Source organism: Morus notabilis, unplaced genomic scaffold (genome assembly GCF_000414095.1).
Source record: "Morus notabilis unplaced genomic scaffold, ASM41409v2 Scaffold365, whole genome shotgun sequence".
Taxonomy (NCBI): Eukaryota; Viridiplantae; Streptophyta; class Magnoliopsida; order Rosales; family Moraceae; genus Morus; species Morus notabilis.
The window spans coordinates 421,001-445,381 of record NW_010362906.1 but is presented as its reverse complement, the minus strand read 5'-3'; the positions used below and the strand labels follow the sequence as shown (position 1 = coordinate 445,381).

General features: G+C 35.3%; 2 protein-coding genes across 2 annotated transcripts; both read left to right on the top strand.

The window, feature by feature from the left end:
• Positions 1-11,753: 11,753 nt before the first annotated feature.
• LOC21400265 (receptor-like protein kinase HERK 1) lies at positions 11,754-14,439 on the top strand. The gene has a single exon (XM_010103208.2). The coding sequence runs from the start codon at positions 11,754-11,756 to the stop codon at positions 14,157-14,159; it is 2,406 nt and encodes an 801-aa protein (XP_010101510.1). The 3' UTR covers positions 14,160-14,439.
• Positions 14,440-17,538: 3,099 nt separating this feature from the next.
• On the top strand, positions 17,539-22,330 carry LOC21400264 (protein RDM16). The gene is made up of 6 exons (XM_010103207.2): positions 17,539-18,316; positions 18,997-19,281; positions 19,450-19,884; positions 19,973-20,167; positions 20,261-20,421; positions 21,195-22,330. The coding sequence occupies exons 1-6, from the start codon at positions 17,732-17,734 to the stop codon at positions 22,072-22,074; spliced, it is 2,541 nt and encodes an 846-aa protein (XP_010101509.1). The 5' UTR covers positions 17,539-17,731; the 3' UTR covers positions 22,075-22,330.
• The last annotated feature ends 2,051 nt before the right edge of the window (positions 22,331-24,381 follow it).

The following is a 24,381-nucleotide window of genomic DNA, read 5'->3' as shown; positions in this document are numbered from 1 at the left end:
GGGGCTACCGAGAACCAAGCTAAAGCACGACGCCATCTAGGTGGTGGTGGATAGGTTGACGAAGTCCGCGCACTTCATACCGTTCCGTGCGACGTATTCTCAGAAGATTCTGTCAGAATTGTACCTGGAGCACATCGTGAGACTACACGGGGTGCCACTATCTATCACGTCTGATCGTGACACGCGTTTTAATACACGGTATTAGAGGAGTTTCCAGGAAGCCATAGGAACAGACTTGAACTTCAGCACAACATTTCATCCTCAGACTGATGGGCAATCTGAAAGGGTAATTCAGATTCTAGAGGATATGCTTCGTGCTTGTATTCTGAAATTTGGTGGGAACTAGAAGAAATACCTGCACCTAGCCGAGTTTGCTTATAACAACAGCTATCAGGCCAGTATTGGAATGACACCGTTTGAAGCTCTATATGGTCGTCCTTGTAGGTCACCTGTGTGTTGGTTGGAACCAGAGGATCGACTGAGCACTGAACCGGAAGTCATTCAAGAGAATAATGAGAAGATAGCTGTGATTCGAGAACGACTGTTAATAGCTCAAAGTCGTCAAAAAAGCTATGCTGACAGAAGGCGTAGGCCTTTGGAATTCCAAGAGGGCGACTTTGTCTTGCTGAAGGTTTCCCCACGCAGGGGAGTTGTTCGGTTTGGTGTGAAAGGGAAACTTGTACCAAGGTATGTGGGACCATTCCTGATCGTGCAACGAATTGGAGTGGAGGCTTATCGGTTGGCCTTACTGCCTGAATTATCTCACGTGCATGACGTGTTTCATGTCTCCATGCTTCAGAAATGTCAACCTGAGCCGGAAGCAGTAGTGTAGTGGTTTGACGTTCCAATACAGTATGACGCGTCATACGAGGAGGCACCAGTTCAGATTCTTGACCGGAAAATAAAGAGTCTGCGTCATCATGAGATCCCGTTGGTGAAAGTGTTGTGGCAGCGCCATGGAATTGAGGAAGCGACATGGGAGCTTGAAATGACGATGTAGGAGTAGTATCCGCATCTATTCACACTTTGAGGTAGGCTTTAATTTCGGGGATGAAATTGCCTAAGGAGGGTGGAGCTGTAACACCATAAAGAATTAATTGAGATTAATTAAGGTAATTGGGATTATTAGTGTGCCTAATCTGACTTAATTAATTGAGTTTTGATTAATAAATGTTTCTGACGTGTGAGTTTAAATAGTTCCAAGGTATTTAAATTATTCTCAGTAATTTATGTTAACCCAGAAGTGTGTATGGGTGCATTTCTGGACTGTTGGTTTAAAATATTGTACACATGTCATTTTCTTTTCCTTTTCTTTTTCTTTTCTTTTTCCTTTTCCTTTTTCCTTTTCCTTTTTCCTTTCCTTTCCCATGCACCTGTCACTCTCTCTCACACTCTCCCACTCTCCCGTGCTCTCTCTCTCTCTCTCTCATTTTTGTCCCAAATCAAACGGATCTTGAACCAAGGAAAGATTTAAAGAAGTTTTCAACGTCAAAAGAAGGATTCTAGGTAAGATTACTGAAAGAACCTCTCTTGAATTTCAAGTTTTTGAATTTCAAAACTTATTTTTTGTTCAAACCGGATTTTGATGGGTTTTGAGTAAAACTAGTGTAGAAATTGGAGATCTTGGGTTCTTTAGACTTGTTTTAGGACCTAGAACCCAGATCTAGTGGTTTTCCTTTGAAATATCTCAATTTGGGACTGGATTTGTAGGTTTTCAGACTGGTTTTCGTGAGCTTCTCTCGCGCAGCTGATTCCACCGGTCGACCTGTCCGGTCGACCGGATTGCAGGCTGACCGGTCGACCGGTGTGCACACTACCGGTCGACCGGTAGTGATGCACTGCTCTGTCACCGGTCGACCAGTTAACACGGGGTTCGACCCTGTTTGGCCTGAAATTGCTGTTTTGACCCCTATTTTCGGAAAGAACCCAAATTAGCTTCATTTGGGGACTTTGGGTAAAAGGGTTAGCATATTTAATCCTTGTTTGAGATTGAAAACCCTTGGAATGATAATTTGAAATATGAAAATGGATTAGGGCACACTAATTGAAAATCTTGGTACATTAGTGAGATTTGGATTGCTTTAGGAATGAGAATTGATCCTAAAGTGTTGTATTGCATCAGTGATCGCTGAGGATTCAGACTGAAGGGACTTGAGGAAGCGGAAGCCAGAAAAGGCAACGCTAGTCCCAGGTTTGATCGTGCGAGGTAGGATTTCTATCCCTTTTCCTTGTGAGCCTGTTTTTAAAAAGATTTTGGCCTTGGAAATGTTTTAAAAGAAAGGGGTTGGTTTGCGAAAGAAAGACTATTTGAAAACCATGGCTTGTGGAGTTTATGGAATCCATGGCTTATCCTGTCCATGGAATCCATAGCTTGTCTAGTCATGGAACCTCATGGCTTGCCCAGTCATGGGGCCCGCGGCTTGAGTAGTTCGTGGGGTCATAATAACGATTTCAGAAAGTTAATGAATGATTTCTTAAGCAAAGAGATCGTGTTAACTGGTAAGAGAGTCTATTGCTGTAAGCCTAGATAGGATACGGATAGTGCGTCCTCGGGGGCAGAACCCAAAACTCGGTCCATGTAGGCGAGGCACTTGGTTAGGTAAGTAATTTGTACTAATTACTTGCTGAAGCCTGTAAAACGGTTATTTTCAGTTATATTTCCTTTGAGAAAAAGGATTTGAGTTTTCGGCTGTCTGTTGGAACTGAATGTCTTATTTTATTTACTTATTCATTTATTTATTTCCTCGCTTACTTATTATTCATTTATTTATAACGTTTATTTCAAATTATATCCTACTGGGCCTTTCGCTCACATTTTATATTTTAAATGTATTAAACCCCTCCCATGAGACTCTAGGAGCGGTGCACAATAGCTGGATATTTACTACGGAGCAGCTGAGTTGTGCTTCTATTGGAATCAAGTAAGGATTGTGGTCATCCTCTGGAATAAAATGTAAGGGATTGAGAATCTTGTAAACTCTTGAAATATTTGGATTAACTAGACTGTGGTTGATGTCTGTTGTAATGATTATTTACATGTTCATGTATGTACGATACTGTATGTCCTGTGGGGTGGAGCCCTGTGTGTTGTCAGAGGCTCGGGATTCTGTAGTAATTAATTTATATTCTAATGCAGCTGAGTGGGGCTCGTCTATGAATCTGCTTTGTTAATCCCTAATCGAGCTCCACGTCACCCACCCCGTTTGGGGGGGCGTGACAGGTTCCTTATGTGGAAGACAATCAATTTCGTCAAATGAGAGGGTATCTTGTGGCCTAACTCGATCGTTGACCTTTTTCCTCCTTAATTTTTCTACCTGGAGCAGCTAATTTCTTTTCCTTTCTGGTTGACTCTGTTGCCAAATCCCGTATAAGGAATGTCTTGAGGATCTTTTCTCGTGGCTCGATGCCTAACACTTTCGTCGACTCGTGGAATCGACCTTTGGAGTTGATCAATCAACCAGTCGATTCTTCTGACCTCAACAGTGTACACGCAGCTTGTACTTTGTAATAATGCTAATGGATGACATTCGTAGGTTCAGACTTGAGTTTGAATATTCTAGATGATCTTCTATTTTGCCTACTAATTTTAGACATACAATAATCTCTTTTTATTTTAAGTGTCAGATATAAAAGGAAAAAATATATAGTGGAATTAAAATCCTTAAAATTAAAAAGTTTTGTAGTTTAATCATTATCATTAACATTAACAACTTTAGAGAGAGAAAGAATTACTTATTCAGAAATATTTATTATAACTTGAAAAATTGAGAAATTATTAGAAAAATACTGAAATAGATACATCCTTTTTTGTTAAAAATTATTTATTATAATTATTGTGTTTTTAAATTACCCATTTTTGTCAAACTTTATTAAATTTTCAATTTTGCATATAATCGATTCTAATAGAATTATGTCAGAGTACAATATTAGAGCATCTCTAATACAATGTTATAATTGATGTGTTAATTGTAAATTTGGCATTTGAGTGCAAAAGATACTCTCTAATTTAATGTGATGAGGGGTATTTCTACCAACAAATCAAGTACTTTTAACCATGAATATTTGTAAGTCTTCAAGCATTTTTGTTAGTTTAATGTCTTTTGTTTGCTTTTATAGGAATTATAAATAAATGTGAACTTGCATGATTTTGCATGAAGAAAAGAAGAATATTTGCCCAACTTGTGAATCAATGCCAAGAGGAGGCGAAAGAGGATTTTAAGGCACAAAAGAGGAGGCTTTGGAATGCAAGAAAGCGGGCTACAACGCGCAATAGGAAAGCGAAGTCAGAATGGGACGCGCGCCCGAGCCAGCTGTGCGCCCGTGCCCACAGCCAGGGGAACGCCCGCGCGCGCCCCACATCCAGGCACCGTATGAAGCCCTAGCTCCGAAATGTTGTAGTATAAAAGGAAAGAGATGCCATTTGGAACCAGAGCCCGGAAAAGTGACGAAAACATCAAAAGGAGGCTGAAATCCTTCATCTTAGAGGTCCTTGGAAGCTCTTCAATGGATATTGGGTTTTATCTTCTTTCATCTATTTTTCCATGTTGAGCTAGACATTAAATCTAGGACTTGATGTAGTTTTATTTGAACTATGTTTTGAATATTTTGTTGATTGTTAATTTAATTTCGTTTTCTATTCATTTATGTTTTTTTATGCTTAATGCTTCTAATTTATTTGGCCAATAAGTTAGATGATTTTTAGATTACGAATTTGATGCTCGAGAGAGATTGAGTTCTTTATCTAGATTTGAGAAGCATAGTCTAGGTTGTTGTGAGACCGAGAGGAGATCAACGGTTAGATAATCAAATTAGGATTTAGGTCGTTGTGAGGCCGAGAGGCGATCAATATTCCTATTTTCTAATTCTAAAGGCGAAGCTTAATTTGTGTTTAAATATTCATTTCGAATAGGGATATTGTTTTGGGTATTTAAATACAATTTCTTGTGAGGCACTTGAGAGAGGTTGCGAGATGACATTAGAGCCTTGATTAATGAATTGAACGGAATTGATTAGCGATTACATAATAGGATGAACATATGAATAATAAAGCGAAATCAAGTCCCTAGACCATTTGTGTATAGATACTTTATTTTTATTTTCTTATATTTATTTTGTTTTAGTTCTTAATCATCATCTTATTTGGTTGCCTAGATAAAGTTAAGTTACAATAATCGCGGTATTTAACGGCAATTCTAAACCCAATCCCTGTGGAGATGATACTCACTTACCTTATACTCAAAACTTGATACCGTACGCTTGCGAAAATTTATTATACAAAAATATTAAGCATCATAATGCTATTTGTTGTGCTAAATTTATCATATGCTATACTTTGTGACAAATTTCTCACCAAGTATAACATATGAGAAATTTGACATTTGATTGCTATTGGTTGAAATGTTATTTTTTCATGTAATTATTGCAACTTTTACATTTTTTTAATTATTTTAAAAATAAAAGTTTACTTTTACAACTTTCAAAACTTAATAATTATGAGAAAAAGTAGATTTAACATTTTAATTAACATTATATATTGGAACAAAAATAAAAAGCATACCATATCACATTTTTTTTATGTTAAATACACAATTAATATTAATATTTACATTAGAGATGGTGTGGACATTTCTTTTTAAAGAATTGAACAATTACATAAATATCCTTTCTTTATTGCTTAACTTATAAAAAATTTCCATCTGTCCGAAACATTTTATATTAAAAGTTAAAACCTGACTCTAACTGGGTACATTATTAATGTAAAGTTACTAGAATAACCATAAATGTTGTTGATTTACTTCGTACAATAAGAGCCCCCAACACCTTATGCCATTTAGCCCACGACAATATATCATACATTGCGGATCACTATAAAGTAAAAAGCCTCAAATTAGTTGGGGGATTTTAGAGTGGGAGTATTGTAGGGACAATTGATCTCAATCTTACGAGTTAAATCAGCTAGCTTGTAGCGGTATAGCTAAAAAAATCCTCTCATAATATTCAATCCTTAATAATATGGATTGTCTGATTTAAATTATTCAGCGCCAATCAACTAGTCTAAATATAATTATTTGATTAGGACACTTCACAATAAAATCCCAAAAAAAGTACAGTAAGTGAGTGGAGCTTTTTTTTCAGGTTGAAGTGAATTTATTTTCAAGTACAAGATATAATTTATTTTTAAGTACAAGATATTAATTATATAAAAAAATAAGATAAATACTCTTTAAAATGTATGAATTATGAATAGGATTTATACTTTATTCTTGATTAATACTAATTTTTTATCAAATAACTATATTAATACAAAAATTTTAATAAAAATTAAGGAGTAAAAATTCATGTGAGATAATTCTTTAATTTCCTCATCATACATAAGTTATATCGGAAATAGTAGAAAATAGGCTAATATGAAAAGCTTAAGAAAGTATATAGGTCAATTTTTAGTTATAGAAATTAATAAGCTATAACTTATCAAGTTATGATTCATAACCAGATAAATTATGGACAAACTTGTCAAGTTATGGTTCATAGCCATACAAATTATTAACAAAAATCGTGAATTATGGATAATAATTTGTCAAGTTATGATTCATAATCAGATAAATTATGGACGAAAATAGTAATTTAACTTATTTATTAACTTATATAAATTATTAACTTATTAATTTTAATTCTATTTTCCTCTGTCTCCCTAATTATATTTATATTGCTTACTTTTGGGTCTTTTGGGCGGCATGCCCAGATCTGCACACCCACTTTTGTGAGCAACTTATCCATGAAGCCCAGTATAAAAGCGTAGGTGGGCCAGGTCTAGCAACTGATCCAAAATCCATCTATTCTCTACCCTTTAACAGCAATGTGCAATTAGCGTAAATTAGGCGGGATACCACTTTTAGACTCTAATTATTTAGAAGACATTTAGTATGAGAATTCTAAAATTAGAATTATAATTCTGGTTTAAATCAATGTTTATTGGTTTAAATTAATGTTTATTTATAAAAAGTAAAAAATAGTTTTGGTTTGACTCAACACAATTAGTGTTTGTTTGGATGGTTCTGGTTCAAGGTTTGATCCTTAATGTGATGTTTTAAACCAGAATCACCCCTAGTTTTAAAACCACCCCCTCCCTTAGTTTTGAGTGGTTCAAACCCCTGATTTTGGTTATAGTTCCAAAATTATGATTTGAACTTAAAATCATAAATCATGATTCTGGTTTCAAAATCAAAACTAGAATAATCCTGGTTTGAGCCCTAACACCAAACGAAACTCTATCATTTTTGCGCGCATTGTTGTGAGAAGTTAGAAGTTTTTATAGTATAGGATTAGTTAATATATACATATATATATATATAGAGTTAAAAATTTCTTACAATGTATTATAGCTTTTGTTTCCCTTTTTTCTTTTGTTCTTTTTAACTACAAAATACAAATTTTTTAAAAATTTAATAATAAAATTAAGGAAGTTGAAAATCTTTAATTATATGTAGTGTAGCTAAAAGGATTTTAAAGTAATTATATTATCTGATGTTTAGGCGTTTCTGGGTGGGTCTATTGCTTTTGGTTCAAAACTTAAAGATTATTAAGATATTTATTCAAAATATTAAATGTTGATTTTTATTGATAATTGATATAAATTAGTAAATATATCTTACTTTGTGGTCAATCTTTTTGAATCTAGTGTTCTTATCACCCATGGTTCTAAAACCACCCCCTCCCTTAGTTTTGAGTGGTTTAAACCCCTGATTCTGGTTCTAGTTCCAGAATTATGATTTGAACCTAAAATCATGAATTATAGTTCTGGTTCCAGAATCAAAACTAGAATAACCATAGTTTGAACCCTAATACTAAACGGAGCCTTATTCTATCACTTTTGCTAGCCAAAAGCCCGTGCATTGTTGTGAGAAGTTAGAAGTTTTTATAGTATATGATTAGTTAATATATATACATATATATATATATAGAGTTAAAAATTTCTTACAATGTATTATAGCTTTTGTTTCCCTTTTTTTCTTTTGTTCTTTTTAACTACAAAATACAAATTTTTTTAAAAATTAATAATAAAATTAAGGAAGTTGAAAATCTTCAATTTTATGTAGTGTAGATCAAAGGATTTTGAAGTAATTATATTATCTGGTCTTTGGGCGTTTCTAAGTGGGTATGTTATTTTTGGTTCAAAACTAAATTGATTAAAGATTGTTAAGATATGTATTCAAAATAGTAAATGTTGATTTTTATTGATAATTGATATAAATTAGTAAATATGACTTACTTTGTGGTCAATCTTTTTGAATCTGGTGTTTTTAGATATATTGTTGTGGCATATGATATTTGTGGTAGTGGTATTGAAAGATGTATATCTTCAAATATTTTGAAACAACTGTAGTTATTTATGCTCTCGTTTGGTGAAAATAAACTTGCAAGAGTTTTGTTTGTCCTTTTAACTGAGCAATGATTGGTGAAATTACAAATGGATCAGTAAAGCATTCTTTTTTTTTTTAATGTTCATCAATTGTTAATGTAAAACATGGTTTTTTGATCAATGCTTGTTGCTCTTCCAACCACTGAAGTAATTTCTAGTTTAATTTATTTAAAATTGTGTGGCTTTATTTTATTTTAGTTTATTTATATTTTATTTTATTTTTCATTCAAATTATGTATACTATTATCATTTGAGAGGCTTTAAAAATTTGACACAAAATGATATTGAAATGGATAAAATTGGACCACAAATTGACAACTTTCTTTTTTAATGTTTTTCTTTTTTAGTCTTTGTTTAGTTTTAGTCTCAAACGCGTGCTGCGCACACATGATTAGTTTAAAATTACGGTTAGCACAAATTGTTAAGAAAAAAAAGAAGTAAAAAAGACGACATAAAAGAAATAAAAATAATAAAGGAGGAAAATCTTAAGCAAAAAGAGAGGAAAAATAATTCAACTTATTTCGTTGTGTTTTAAATTAATTCTATTCAGTTTTGTTTATTTTTTTATTTAATTTAATGTTATTTGATTTTAATTTAGCGTATTTTTATTTAATTTTATTGTATTATTTATGGTATTTTTATTTAAGTAATATAAAAAATTTGACACAAAATGGTGGTAAAACAGATAAAATTGAACTCCAAATCAATTCAAAATAGTAAATAACTACAATAAATAATAAAAATCTAAAAAATAAACTAAAAATGGTTTGAAACTGTCCGATTAAAATTTTCAACGGATGTGATTCGTGTGTGAAAATCACGCGCAAGTGAAGCGCGTTTAGGGGGGAGGAGGGCAGCTTCGCAGTGGTGGCCCCGTCACTTTTTCCTTTTGCCAGTCGGGCGTCGACACGTGACAATCCTCGTCCGAAAGACGCAAAAGCCCATGCACAGGGAAGGGAAAAGAGAAGAAAAAAGGGTAAAATTGACAATTCACACTCAAAGGACACAAGACAAAAGCAGAATTTTAGGAATGTTACTATACAAGAAGCAGTAAAGTGTGAGTGTGTGAACAATGCACATTTCCTTTCATAATATAAAAAAATTGGCACAAAACGATAGTAAAATGTACAAAATCAAATTCCAAATCAATTCAAAATAGTAAATAACTATAATAAAGAATAAAAATCTAAAAGATAAACCAAAAATTATTTGAAACCGTTTGATAAAAAATTTTGACATCTGTGATTCGCGCGTAAAAAGCACGCGCAAGAGAAATGCGTTCAATGTGGGAAAGACGATAGCTTCACAATTGTGGGCCCCGTCACTTTTTCCTTCAGCCAGCCGAGTGTCGACACATGACAATCTTAGGCCTCGTTTACTTCGTGGATTTGAGTTTAGATGTGACATTTTCTGAGAGCTTTTCATTGTAGCAGAAAAAGTTAAATGTGACATTTTCTGAGAGCTTTTTACTGTAAAAACTTAAAACTGAAAACTCGAATCGGTGAAATGAACGAAGTCTTAGTCTAAAAGTTGCGGAAAGAAATGGAGAAGAAAAAAGGAGTAAAATTAACAATTCATATTCAAAAGATAAGGAACAGAAGCAAAATTTTAATAATGTTACTGTACAAAGAACAGTAAAATGTGATGTGTGAACAATACACTTTTCCTTTCCTTTAGTGTGTGTATATATAATATGAAAATAACATTTAAATTTTGCACAAAAATAATATATTTGAATGTCAATTCTTTCAAAATAATACTTGTCCAATTCACCCGTCATGGTACCATTGATGAACATAAAGAGAAAAAAAAATGTCAAATAAAAGGAATAAAAATAAAGGAGTTTACGTGTAACACATTATTGTTTTCACTTTTTTTTTTCCTTCTTGTTTTCGCAATATAATAATAATCATCATCAGCGTTATTTGCGGGTAGTGCCGGGTGGTTGTGGAAACGCGTAATCAAATTCACGTACGACAGAAAACGACGAAACAATTATGAAAATTAAGACAGTTAGAAAAATTAATAAAAATAAAAATAATTAATAATTATAATTAGGGCCTGTTGATTTTATATATTTAAATTTAAATTATTAATTTTAGAGAAAATTACATATTCTATTCTATTCTATTGAATACTTGACTTACTAAAAATATCTTTTTTAAAAAATTATGCTCCTTGACCAATTTTAGTTAAAAAGTAAAAATATATAGACTAATATTAAATGACAGAAATAAAAAGGGCTCGATTTTAAAGATATTTTTAAAAATTGTCATTGATTCTATTATAGTATTTTTATCTCATAAAAATTTTGAAAATTTTTCTAATATTACCTCAATATGGTCAATTTTTAACTTTAAATTTCTCAAAATCACATTAAAATAAAAATATATACATAATAAATAATTTTTGATATAATGACGATTGAAAGTAAAAACTTTTCCGCAATTTATTTTCTCAAGACGTACTAGAGAAATTCTAAAGAAATAAAATTATAAAATTGTTAAAAACAACAACAATTACAAAAAAAAAATCTGCCACCAAATATTCTCTCTAAGAACTTGCCCACGAACCTCCATGACTCTGTCTGACACACAAACATTATCTAATGGGGCCAAACCGAAAGGCCTAACATAACAAACAACTCTCTTTCTTTCAACAAGCGAGTGAGCAAACCCAAATTGCCAAATTAGCTGTCCTCCTCTTTATTATTATTCTTCTTCTTCAATGTCTTCAATAATGTTGTCTGTCCTTTTGACTCCCTTATCCTCTTTTCCTAGTTTGGTTTGTATCTTTGTGCCATGTTATTTGAATTTGTCAAACCAAACGTCGAGGACCATATATTTGGAATTTTTGAATATTAATTCAACAAAAAAAAGGAAAAAAAAAAAACATTTTTGGTGTCGTTGTCAATTTAGTTGTTTATTATGATGGTCTTTTTGTACACATTGTTATGCTTGTTGCCTTCTCATTTATTTTGACCACCAAGTTGAGGACCTAGTGAAAGTGATTTTTTTTTTCTTTTTCCTGAATCTTCCTTCCCTTATTTTTCTAGCCAGAGGCTGAGATTGCTTGCCTATTCTTTAATACATTCAGGTGATCTTCAAGCTTATCCCTTTCGCTTTCTCTCAAGTATTTTATTTGATTTCTTTGTTGGGTTCAACTTCTCTCTGTAGTTTTGTTATGATATAATATAAGCTTTGTCAATAATTTGCACCTTTCTTTGACAAAAATCTTAGAATTGCTATTAGTATTTCTTCTCTTCTTATTATCCAGCTTTTCCATAATTTCTTTCAAAGGTAATTAAGTCTCCATTTCTCTTGAGGTTTTAGTTATGTCCTGTCTCGAGAATATTGTGTTGCTTTTCTTGGTTTTGTCCATTTTGTGTTTGTCATGTAATGTTTCATCACAATCTGTCTCTCTTGACAAGTATCTCATAGATTGTGGATCATCTTCCAATGTATCATTAGGAAATCGTTTGTTCTTGGCTGATGATTCAGATTCAAACATCCTTAAAACTCTACAAAAAATCTTCGTAAGCACGAAATCGAGTTCAAATTTATCCACCTTTGATTCCAAATTGTACCAAACCGCACGTGTGTTTAGTGAAATCTCCCAGTACACCTTCCCAATCCGAAACCCGGGACGGCACTGGATTCGCCTCCATTTCTTCCCTTTTGTTGACGAAAATCACAACTTGAGCTCAGCCAAATTCTCAGTTTCAGCTCAAAGCTTTACCCTTCTCAAAGATTTCCAAATGAACAAAGGTTCTACAGTAAAGGAATACTCTTTGAACATAAGTTCCAACACCCTTGTTCTCACTTTCACGCCTTCCTCCGATTCCTTCGCCTTCATAAACGCGTTGGAAGTCATTCCACTGCCTGATGATCTCCTCCCCGGCGACGCGAAAACCGTCGGTTTGCACGAAGCTCGAAGGAATTTTCAGAGGCAGGCATTGGAGACGGTCATGAGGGTGAACATGGGGAACCAAGCAGTTTCGTCGCAAAACGACACGCTCGGGCGGTCTTGGGTTCCTGATGGCTCGTTTCTGATACACAACAATGAAAAATTTGTATCCAACATGAACATTGTGAAATTCAGAAAAGGATTCTCTGAGGAGATCGCTCCGAAAACTGTTTACGGCACTGCAACGAAGCTCAACACCGAAGGGAACCCGATATACGCCAATGTTTCGTGGTATTTTGATGCTAGTCCTGGTTTTGAGTATCTGGTCAGGTTTCACTTATGTGACATTGTGAATTCCTCTGCTCTAGATCTCAGTTTTAACGTGTATATCAACTCATGGTTTGTTTCTAGCTATAGTGATATTAGTAATCAAGACTCGAATGCCGTCGGAGTCCCGTACTATTTGGATGTTGTTGCGAAGGTAGATGACGGCTCTAAGCTGAAAATAAGTGTTGGTCCTAGAAGTGTGGATGATATTTATGCACCTGCCTTTCTTAATGGATTGGAGATTATGAAGTTGAGTAATTCCAAGGACAGTTTTGTCTTGGACAGTTTGTCAAGTAAGAAATCTGAGCGGAAAATTGTTGTCGCGGCGTGTTTGGCTGCTGGACTAACAGCTGTTGTTGTTGTTGTTGCGAGTCTCTTTCTGATTTGTAGAAGGAGAAGAAAATTGTCACTTGTGAATGGCACAAGTGGGAATGCTACATTTTCCGGAGCAGAAATAGCATACCGCTTCCCACTTGTGGTAATCCAGGAGGCTACTGATAATTTCAGTGAGAACTTGGTTATTGGGGTTGGTGGTTTTGGCAAGGTTTACAAGGGCGTTCTTAGGGACAACAGGGAAGTGGCTGTTAAGAGGGGAGGTCCTCAATCGACTCAAGGCCTTGTGGAGTTTCGGACTGAAATTGAAATGCTATCCCAATTCAGACACCGCCATTTAGTGTCGTTAATTGGCTACTGCTATGAGCAGAACGAGATGATCATCATTTACGAGTACATGGAGAATGGAACACTTAAGGAACATCTCTATGGCTCCTACCTTCTGAGATTGAGTTGGAGACAAAGGCTTCAGATATGCATTGGATCGGCTAGAGGACTTCACTACCTCCATACCGGCCCTGCAAAGGCCATAATTCATAGGGATGTCAAGTCTGCAAACATACTCCTAGATGAGAATTTCATGGCTAAGGTTGCGGATTTCGGGCTCTCGAAGACAGGTCCTGGGATTGATCAAACACATGTTAGTACCGCGGTAAAGGGAAGTTTTGGGTATCTTGATCCTGAATACTTGATAATGCAGCAACTGACAGCTAAATCAGATGTGTATTCCTTTGGAGTTGTGATGCTTGAAGTCCTCTGTGGGAGACCTGTTATTAATCCTTCAGTTTCAAGGGAAAAGGTGAATCTAATTGAATGGGCAATGAGATATCAGAAAAGAGGCCAACTTGAGCTGATTGTGGACCCTTGCATTGAAGGCCAAGTAAAGCCCGAATCACTCTCGAAGTTCGGGGAGATAGTCGAAAAGTGCCTAGCGGAGCGTAGCGCTCTCCGACCAACAATGGGAGATGTGTTGTGGAACTTGGAGTATGTGCTTCAACTCCAAGGTCCTGATAAAACACCTAATGACAATGTTGAGCTATCTTCTTCACATGTTAGTCAGAGGGAAGCCAGTAGTGAGTCACATATAGAAGTCAGCACAGTGAATTTAGGAGACCTTGCTGATGTTTCAATGAGCAAAGTTTTTGCTCAATTGGTGAGAGAAGAAACGGGGTAATAAGATAAGAAAATGCAAAGAGATTGTGTGTTCTTTTTCTCTTCAAAATGGTGCTAAAAAAAAAAAGGTGACAGATGAGAATTACTTAGAAGACTTAGAAGATAAAAAAGGCTTTCTCAGATTGGTGATTGTGTTATACAAGTAAGCAAAGATATTATACCAGATTTAGAGGCATTAAAATGAGAGAGAACAAAAACGAAAGTTTTAGTTACGTTTGAGTTATTAGTCTTTTGTCTTGTTATGTTGGATGTAATAGTGGCTTGAATATACCACACGTAACATAAAGGATGTTTTTCTATCATTTCTATTCTTTTTTCTTTTTTTCTTTTTCCATCTGCATTAACTCCTCTAATCAAGGTGAAGATTATAACGGTTACTTCTTATGGAAAATGCGTCTATTTAATTGTTACAAAGTTTGTAATCTTTAATGTACCATAATTTGGGGGGATTGTATACCGTTTTTTAACTATAACGAGGAAAAAGATATTTGGTCAAAATTAGCTGCATGGGTGTGTTTTATCAATCGTCTAGTAACTGGAAAGAATTCCTTCAAGAAACTAATATAACAAAGTAATTGGAAAGAGTAAATGGACTACGGTATTTCTCCATTCTATCAAATTTAAGATTAGAATTTACTTGACTTTCAAAAGATCACCGAGTGTAGTAGCTATTTGGAATATTATAAATATATATACATATACATACACACACACACACACACATATATATATATAATCATAATCTTCCTTAAACGCTCATCAAAACAAATTACATTGTCAATTTTTTGAGAATACAATAATATTTAAAAAAAAAAAAAAAAAGAAGAGAGTAACGAGGAATCTCAAAAAGATGTAGATTTTTATTATATTTTACACGATACATAAGATTTTTAAAGCAATTGATTTTTATAACTAACTTCCAATACATATTAGTTCTCACATTGTCAATTTTTTGAGAATACAATAATATTTAAAAAAAAAAAAAAAAAGAAGAGAGTAACGAGGAATCTCAAAAAGATGTAGATTTTTATTATATTTTACACGATACATAAGATTTTTAAAGCAATTGATTTTTATAACTAACTTCCAATACATATTAGTTCTCATAAAAAAAATAATAAAATAGCCGTATTAATTCTTTTTTTTTTTTTTTTTTAATGAAGGCATATTGATTGTTTTTACAAGGCTTAGAGAGGCGCATTACCCATATATGCATTTCTGGAGTACCTTATAAAATTTGGTTCCCCAACTAGTTTTATAAGTAAATATTTCGTAAAATTAAATTTAGAGTAGCAAATGGTGGTCCAATCCTTATCTTTCATTAGTTACGCTTCATTTGGTTAGAGGGAAAAAAGAGCATGAAAAGAAAACATATAAAATAAGAGACTTTCTCTAGTGTGCCTTTTTTTTTTTAAGAATATTAGTGTTTCTTACTTATCAACTGTTAGATTTATGTTAAATCTAGTCAAAAGTCAAATCAAATTAAAAAAGTAGTACAGATTTAATAGTTGATAAATAGAGAATACTGGTATTATTAAAAAAGAGAGAATACCAGAGAAATTCTCATAAAACAAATAAAATGTGAAGGAAATAAAAAAAAATGATTTTTCTTGTTTGGTATGATGGGTCATGAAAGGAAAGGAAATAGGTAATATGCTAAATTACTATTTTACTAATTCTTTAATATTAATTTAGCTTAAAAGTTAAAACATGGACAACCATTTGGTTAGAAAGATGAGATGATTATAGTAATCTTTTATATTATTTAGTAGGATGGAGGGAGAGTTTAAATGATAGATTATACTTATTTGTTAAATTACTACATTGTCTAGTTAAAGTATTTTTCGTTAGAGGGTAAAATGATGATTGATTGCTTAGATCATTTTATCAATGGAATAATCTAATTTGGTGGACCATGAGAAAGACCATATCTCTCTAATTCTCCCCTCCTTCCTCCTCTTCTTCCAACCAAACAATGAATTGTGACACTCCCCTTTCATCCCTCTCCCCCCCTCTATCCCTCCTTCCTACCAAAGAGACTCTTAGGCTTCTTTTGGTAGGAAGGATGGAGAGGAGTAAGGATAGAGAGGGTTGGAGAGATGGAGAATGTGAAAGATGAAGATGATTATAATAATCCTTTATGTTGTTTAATAGGAGAGAGAAAGAGAGAGTTGAAAGGATAGATGATAGATTTTTGTTTAATTACTATATTATCCGTATTATTTGTTAATAATTACTTTTGAAAGGATATAAAGTCATTTTTCTTTTAATTTTAGGTAGATTGGTTAGATCATTCTATTGATTGTAGGCCTTGAGAGAGAGTCTCTCATAGTCCTTCCATCTTTCTTTTCCCTCCTCTTCTCCTTACCAAACAAGAGATTATTATTTCTCTCCATCCCTCTCCCTCCCTCATACCATTAGTCATCAGTGGATGGATTTAAGTTTTCTATCCAACGTTGAAGAGATAAAAATTAGTAGGTCCCACTATAATTCTTATCAACTCTATTTCTTTTCTCTCATATCTTCCTTCTTACCAAACAACATACATTTTCCTTCAAATAATCACTCCACCCACTTCCTTTCATCTTCTTTTTTATCAATACCAAAAATAGCATAAAATCGAAAGGTTATCTCTCAGGTGCTTGCACGTGACCAACTATTTAAGGTGGGAAACCAAACCATTTCATTTCAAAAACAACTATTTTGCTTAAGATGAGAAACCAAATTAGATCCATGAAATCCCCTAGACCAAGTGATCACCTCTCTCCAAGCCAGCTCCTTACGACAAGGTTACACCCTCTTCACCAATGCGAACAACGTACGCGCGCCCACCCCCATCTCCTGACTCGACCCTATGTTGACACGCAAACACCCCCTTGTTTATCATGAACTCAGCCCCCACATCGATGCAAACACTTGGCCATGCTACTTAAACAACAAGTTCTACTTCGTGGCCCTCTAACATGTTAACGAGAACATCATATCCCTCAAATGCCCTCAACTCAGACGACGAATCTGAATCCCATCCGCCCTTGTTGATGCTCATGCTACAAATATAGGCCATCCAACGCTTATCTTCTTTGACTATTAGGGTTCCAACATTTTTTTTTTTTGGGTTAAAATCTGTGATGGGAATTATAGATCAGTACAACAATTGATTTTTTTTTTTTCATTATTTTGATTTTCATAGAATTTTTATAGGTTATTTTCTGTAATTATGATTAATTCGGTTAAGTTTTAACGAAAGTTAAAATGATCATCATTATTGCCACTTAAAATTTTAGGAAGATTTTTGTCTATAATTAGTTTGGGGACTAATTGCTCAAAGTCGAGGGAGATGCAATAAACCCCGTATAATATATATAAAAGATAAACAGTGACGATTTATTATTGTCAAAATTCTTAAAAAGAAAAGGAAAAAAAAAAAAAAGAAAAAAAAAAAAAGAAGAAAGAAGTGGAATCCGAATCCGTTGGCTTACCTCATCTCCCGCATTCCCCCTCCTATTCTCCCATCCTCCTCCCGTCAGGAACTGGAGGGAAACTTCTAGCCACAATCACCACCAAACCCTAGCAATGGAGAAAGACAAGACCAGCAGCAAACGCTCTCGCGACGAGCGCGACCACCACAAGCATCGCAGCCGCGACGGCGATGATAAGCGCTCCTCCAGGGACTCCGATCACCACCGCCACCACCACCGGTCGGATCGCAATTCCAAGCACGAACCCTCTCGTGACCACAAATCTCGCCGCTCCCATTCCCGCGAGCCGAGCCACGACCGCGATTTGAAGCGCGAGCGGTCGCACGAGCCGCTGACGAGGGCCGAGAAGGAGGACGGGAGCAGAGACAGGGCTTCGAAGCACCACAGCGAAGGGAAGCGTGAAGAACGGGAGGAGTCACCGGAAAGGAGGCAGAAGAGGAAGGAGAGGGGACGGAGTGAGGATAAGGGCGACGGCGATGGCGGCGAGAAGAGAGCTAGGGTTTCGGAGGAGGGGAAAAAGGAGAGGAGGCGGTTTGAGGGTAGGGTTGAGGAGGATGACAATGGCGGCAGTCGCCGGAGCAGTGGGAGGTTTGAAGATCGTCGGGTAAAGGAGGAAAATGACGACGACGGGGCTAGGAGTGATTCCGGCAAAGCAAATGGGAGTGGTTCGGCGGAAAATGTGAGTTTGCTCTTGCTTGTTTTTTCTTGATTTTTTTTTGCATTATATTTGTTTACCTGCAATATAGCTTATGTAGTATATAATAGCGTGGCTTCTACTTGTTACTTGTTAGTGTTTTCTGGTTTCTAGCTTTGAGAGCTACCATTTTTCTCAATTATCTGTAACAGTATTTGTTATTCATCTAGGACTAGGAGTCATTGATTGCCAACAAGGAAGAATTATTTTGTGTTCTAGACCAACGACAAAAACCAGTATGGCATGCCTGATACACACCTTAGTTGTCAGACTCGTGTTTTATTCTCAATCTCAGTTCTTTGGCGTGCTAGTTATGGTAGATGTATTAGATTTTAGATGATTGATTAGAAGAAGCAACAGGAATTAGAGGTTATTAGCACATCCCAACTGGCTTAGCACTTTGCACCCGCCAGTAACCTCATCTTCATATTAGTATTCTCATTGTTTCCGCACTTGTTTTAGACGAATTTTGTTGTATAAAGTATTTTCTACTTTCTACTCATTATAAACGTTTGAAATTACATTAGACAATTGATATGTGTGGAATCCACGAATTGAGTTATTTTTCTTTATATGTTCTGTATAACATTTTGTTGTAGAGAGGGGCAAATAATTCTCCTCTTTTTTTGATTGTTGACTTCTTTGTTTTGTTTGAATATTGATAGGGTTCTGCTCTTGAACCACTCGCTGTGGCATCAGGGAGTTTTCCTGAGACCTCTTTAGCCCCTAGTCATCCCCTTCCTACCAAGGTATCTTCAATTTCTACAACCCATGAAAATAAGGGAGTTAGTATTACCAGATCTCATGAGGTTCCTGGAAAATCTAGTACAGATGGGACATCTTCAACTGCTGGAAAAAGTGGAAGTCTGTCTCTTGATGCTTTAGCAAAAGCTAAGAAAGCTTTACAGATGCAGAAGGAACTTGCAGAAAAGTTAAAGAAAATTCCTGTTGTAAGTTGTTCTTGATTTGATGAATTTCAAAATCAATTTTTACCACTCTTTAATTTTTTTCTCTTTCACCTCTCTCTTTGTGCCTGTCTCTCCTTGTTTTTGATATATCATTTTTCTTTATAATGCGTTTCTTAGTGGGCATTAACTATTATATTTTCCATGCTGTAGCTGAACAAGGGTGCTAGCTCAAGTTCAGATGCTAGCTCAAACCTGGGACCAAAAGAGGGGCCAAAGCTGGGATCTATCTCATCTACAACTGTTGTCGCAGAGGCAGCATCGAGTTCCTCAACCTTACCCGCTGCTAGTGCAGCATCTGTGAATCCATCTGCAAGTGGCATGACTGCTCCTGCTGGCCTTGCAGGCATCCCCAGCTATGAGGCTGTAAAACGTGCGCAGGCACTAGCTGCCAAGATGGGATTCCGCCAGGACCCAGAGTTTGCTCCTCTTATAAACTTGTTTCCAGGACAAAGTACAGCAGATGAGGCTGCCCCTCAGAAGCCTACAAAAGCCCCTGTTCTTCGCTTGGATGCTCTTGGTAGGGAAATAGATGAGCATGGAAATGTAGTCAATGTGACTAAACCAAGCAACCTCAGCACCCTAAAGGTTTGTTATGTTCTTGTCTGGCAAGTTTTCCATTATCATCTTGGCCTTTTTGGATATTAGCCTAATTTTGATGTTTCAAATTTTGCAGGTTAACATCAACAAACAGAAGAAAGAAGCATTCCAGATTATTAAACCTGATCTGGATGTGGATCCGGAATCAAATCCTCATTTTGATGAAAGGATGGGTGTTAACAAAGCTAAACTGTTGAGGCCTAAGAGGATGAGTTTCCAGTTTGTAGAGGAAGGAAAATGGACTAGAGATGCTGAACATATAAAGTTGAAGGTATTTTCCGTTGCATTCAAACACCTTTGGACTGCCTCTATGAATTCTGTGTATCTGTTTTCTTATAATAGTTATTTCCCCTTATGCTTGCAGAGTAAATTTGGAGAAGCGCAAGCCAAAGAGCACAAGGCAAAGCAGGCACAGTTGGCAAAGGCAAAGGCAGCACCTGATATAAATCCGAACTTGATAGAAGTATCTGAGAGAGTCATAACCAAAGAAAAACCAAAGGAACCAATTCCTGAAGTTGAGTGGTGGTAAGTATTAAGTTGACTAACAATGTAATTCCTTGATATGCTATTATGCTTAATGGTTCTCCTTCTTAGACATTATACTTATTATCATTTGCCTTGTGTGATTTGACATTAAGAGATGGAAATTGTCGTTTCTTTGTGGGATAAATTGACAGGGTTGAATATATTGAGGTTAAAAACATTTAGCGAACTTCGGGCTCATAGTGGGAAGGGTTTTAAGTTGAGAAAATCTTAAGGTTTTCTGCTCTTAGATTGCTTCTTGTTTAGCTTGCTTTTGTTTTGTCTTCCTTTTCCTTTTCTTTCTTCTTCCTCTTTTTTTTTTTTGTTTTTTTTTTTTTTTTTTTTTTTTTTTTTTTTTTTGGGGGGGGGGGGGGCTTTTTATGTCTTTTTGTAGATCTTTTTCTTCTCTTTTAATAAATTCTTGCTTATTCCGAAAAAAAAAAAAGAAAAAAAATCTGTCTTCACTTAGAAATTTGGGATGTTATACTTAGGCTTTAGTGATAGGCTGATAGCAACTTACTTCTTCTCCAGAGTCCAGACCATCCTGATGTAAAAAGTTATAGTTAATGACTGTACAAGATATCGAAGATCTCAATTCGCAGCTCCTCATAGCTTTCACTTCCTTCCAGTAGCCATTTAAAGGCTGCTGATGTTTTACCCATCAACACCTATGATTTTTCTGAAAGCTTCCAATAATTTTTTCCCAAAGAAAATATTTAACAAATCAATTGCAGTTTGCATGGCCCCTCTTCTAAGTTTGATTTCTGATTTTTCAGGGATGTGCCCCTTTTGCATTCTGGTACTTATGGAGACATCGTTGAAGGTAATAAACCTGAAGATACAATAAAGTTGGAGAAACTTACTATCTATGTTGAGCATCCTCGTCCCATAGAGCCCCCTGCTGAGCCAGCTCCTCCACCACCTCAACCTCTCAAGCTAACCAAGAAGGAACAGAAGAAACTTCGTACACAGCGGCGTCTTGCTAGAGAAAGAGAAAGGCAGGAGATGATTAGACAAGGCCTGATAGAACCTCCAAAACCTAAAGTTAAAATGAGCAATTTAATGAAAGTTCTTGGCTCTGAAGCAACACAGGATCCGACAAGGCTTGAGAAGGAAATTCGGAGTGCGGCTGCTGAGCGTGAACAAGCTCACATTGACAGGAATACTGCACGCAAGCTCACTCCCGCTGAGCGCCGTGAGAAGAAAGAGCGGAAGCTTTTCGATGATCCAAACACACTGGAGACGATAGTTTCAGTTTACAAAATAAATGATCTATCACATTCGCAGACTCGGTTTAAAGTCGACATTTTTGCACGAGAGAACCGTTTGACTGGATGTGCTGTAATTTCCGAGGGTATTACTGTTGTGGTTGTTGAAGGTGGAAATAAATCCATTAAGAGGTATGGAAAGGTTATGCTTCGGCGCATAAACTGGGCCAATGCCGTAAAAGAAGAGGATGAGGACGAAGATGAGCGAGATGACAAACCTCCTAACGAGTGTGTGTTAGTTTGGCAGGGAAGTGTTGCCAAACCGGCCTTCAATAAATTCTCAATTCATGAATGCATTACTGAAGCTGCTGCCCGCAAAATTTATGCCGATGCTGGTGTTGCTCATTACTGGGATCTTGCCGTCAATTTTACAGATGATGAGATATAATTGGTGATGCTGCTGCTTTTGGTGAAGTACTTCCTCCATCGGACTTTTCCTTAAACTTGATCTGCTCTTCTTCGTGATTTTGGTAACTAATGAGTTCATGAGGTTGCTCGATGCAATTTATGAAATATATGGGATCGTATAATGCGTTGTTTGTAGCTTTACTTCTGTTATATCTGTAGACTTGCATGCCCATATAAACCATTTTGTTCCTGGGCGTGCGCAATATTCCATCAATTTGATGAACAATTTATGCAAATATGCAGTCGTTTGACTAATGTCTTGCTCCGCAGTGCCTGATTAGTTTTCTTTTGATGAATCCATTGGTAAAATGCTCTTTTTTTTCTTTGAAAGTATTTTCTGGAGATAATTTCATAACCCGGTACTTCCTACATTTCTTCAAGGTATTGTGTTTTTCGTGGTCCATTAAACTAAATTTTGTGTGAGTGTGACCAACTAGATAAAGAGAAACAACAGCGCGAATTTTGATGATTAAAACATGTACCAACATTATTATTTTCTTATTATTATTTTTGTTGTTTGAAAGGGAACTCTAGTGGATTGGGAACATAAACGAAACTGGAAAACTAGGGAGACAATTTCGATTGTTACATACGTAAAACCAAAACATAAAATAAATAAAAAACCACCAGAGGCCGATAGAACGTCGTTATTTAGCAAAACAGACTACTACGATCAGAACGAGAGGTCTCGGCCTTCATTAGTGACACACCATCAACCACAGCACCGACGCCAGAAAGAGCAGAACTGCAAGGGGTGAAACCATCGTAAGGGAAGAGAACCGACGCCGGGGTATTATTTTCTACAGTATGCTCTTCTTTTATATATAAATATATATATATATATATATATAAGTTCCCTGAGCTGAAAAGGAAATATATACATATATGTATATATAAATGTTGAGAAAAGTACATGTGTTATCCCACATAGAAAGTTGATGAAGATGTGAAATGGTTTATATACATAGTTCAAAACTCATTAGATTAATGTGTCTCACATGTAGAGTTTCTCTAACAATAAATGAGTTTTTAATAGTTACATTTTCATTAATTGTCATAATTTTTTTTAATCAACTTATAATTTATTAAACCGTCAAATTAATATTTTATGATTAAAATAATGATACTCATTAATAAATAAATATTAGGGTAACTAGTAAAATCACACCCATATATATACACAATTTATTTCGTTTTTTGTTCGGATGTGTTCGATCTCAAACTTACCCCTTCATTGATGCTTTACTTGGCTCGTTTGTGGCTGTATAAAGAGGTGAGTTGAGTTAAGTTGAGCCACAGGAGGAAAGAAGGGAAATTTCAAGAATGTAATAAACAAGATAGCACTATTTTATAATGAAAAACAGTGGTTATTCTTATAATAATTTTCTCACATAAATCTCACGAACCACGAAATGAATAGGCCCAAATAGCGTCTTGTAAATATTCTCTATATGAAGACCTTACTATAAGTACAAATGCTAGTTCCAAAGAAAGTTGCAAATACTTCGATGTTCGCAAATGAAGAAAAGTCATTGGAGAAGTGAATATTGAGACTAAGCAAATTGGCCTTTGACAAGGCATAAAATAAATTATTGTTTGTGATATAACCCCGATATCTAGAGTGACACACAATTCCTTTAGTTCGAACTTTCAAATAGCTTCATTAATTTTCCAAATTACGTTTGGTGCCTAGAAAACGAAAATGGTACTTAGATTCTCTACCCCGTTTTTACATTTTGTTCTCAAATAACAAAAAGGAAAAGAAAAGAAAATCCTTTGCTAGCTAATTGTTGATTTCAGATTTCGTACCATATCTCCCATCGTACACACGTCAACTTGGATTACGTCTGATCACCAGAAAAAGTCGATTAATTCCATGGATCCAATGATCAAGCGACTTGAGCAAAAAGCATATTGACCAGTCCAGTCAAAATCAACTAGAAGACGACTGTTGTGTGATTTTTATACTCGTAAGTGCACGTGCCGCAATCAAGTAATAAAGAGTGAATAAGAGTGTCGATCCCACCAGGATTGAATCACCGATAATAGAATGTAAAAGTCACCTCAAACACCAAATTTGACAAAAGAATTAACTAACTACAATTCAATGAACTAATTGGACAGAAAGGAAGCAATGTAAATGCAGCAAGAAGTAGTAAAGATAACGAGAATGCAATTATAGATCTTAATTCAATGATTAAATGGGCTAGAACTATTGATTTCACCTTAGTTGTAAGTCCGGCCTTAAAATGCTACAACATTTTTATTCCAGTTAATTGAAACTTAA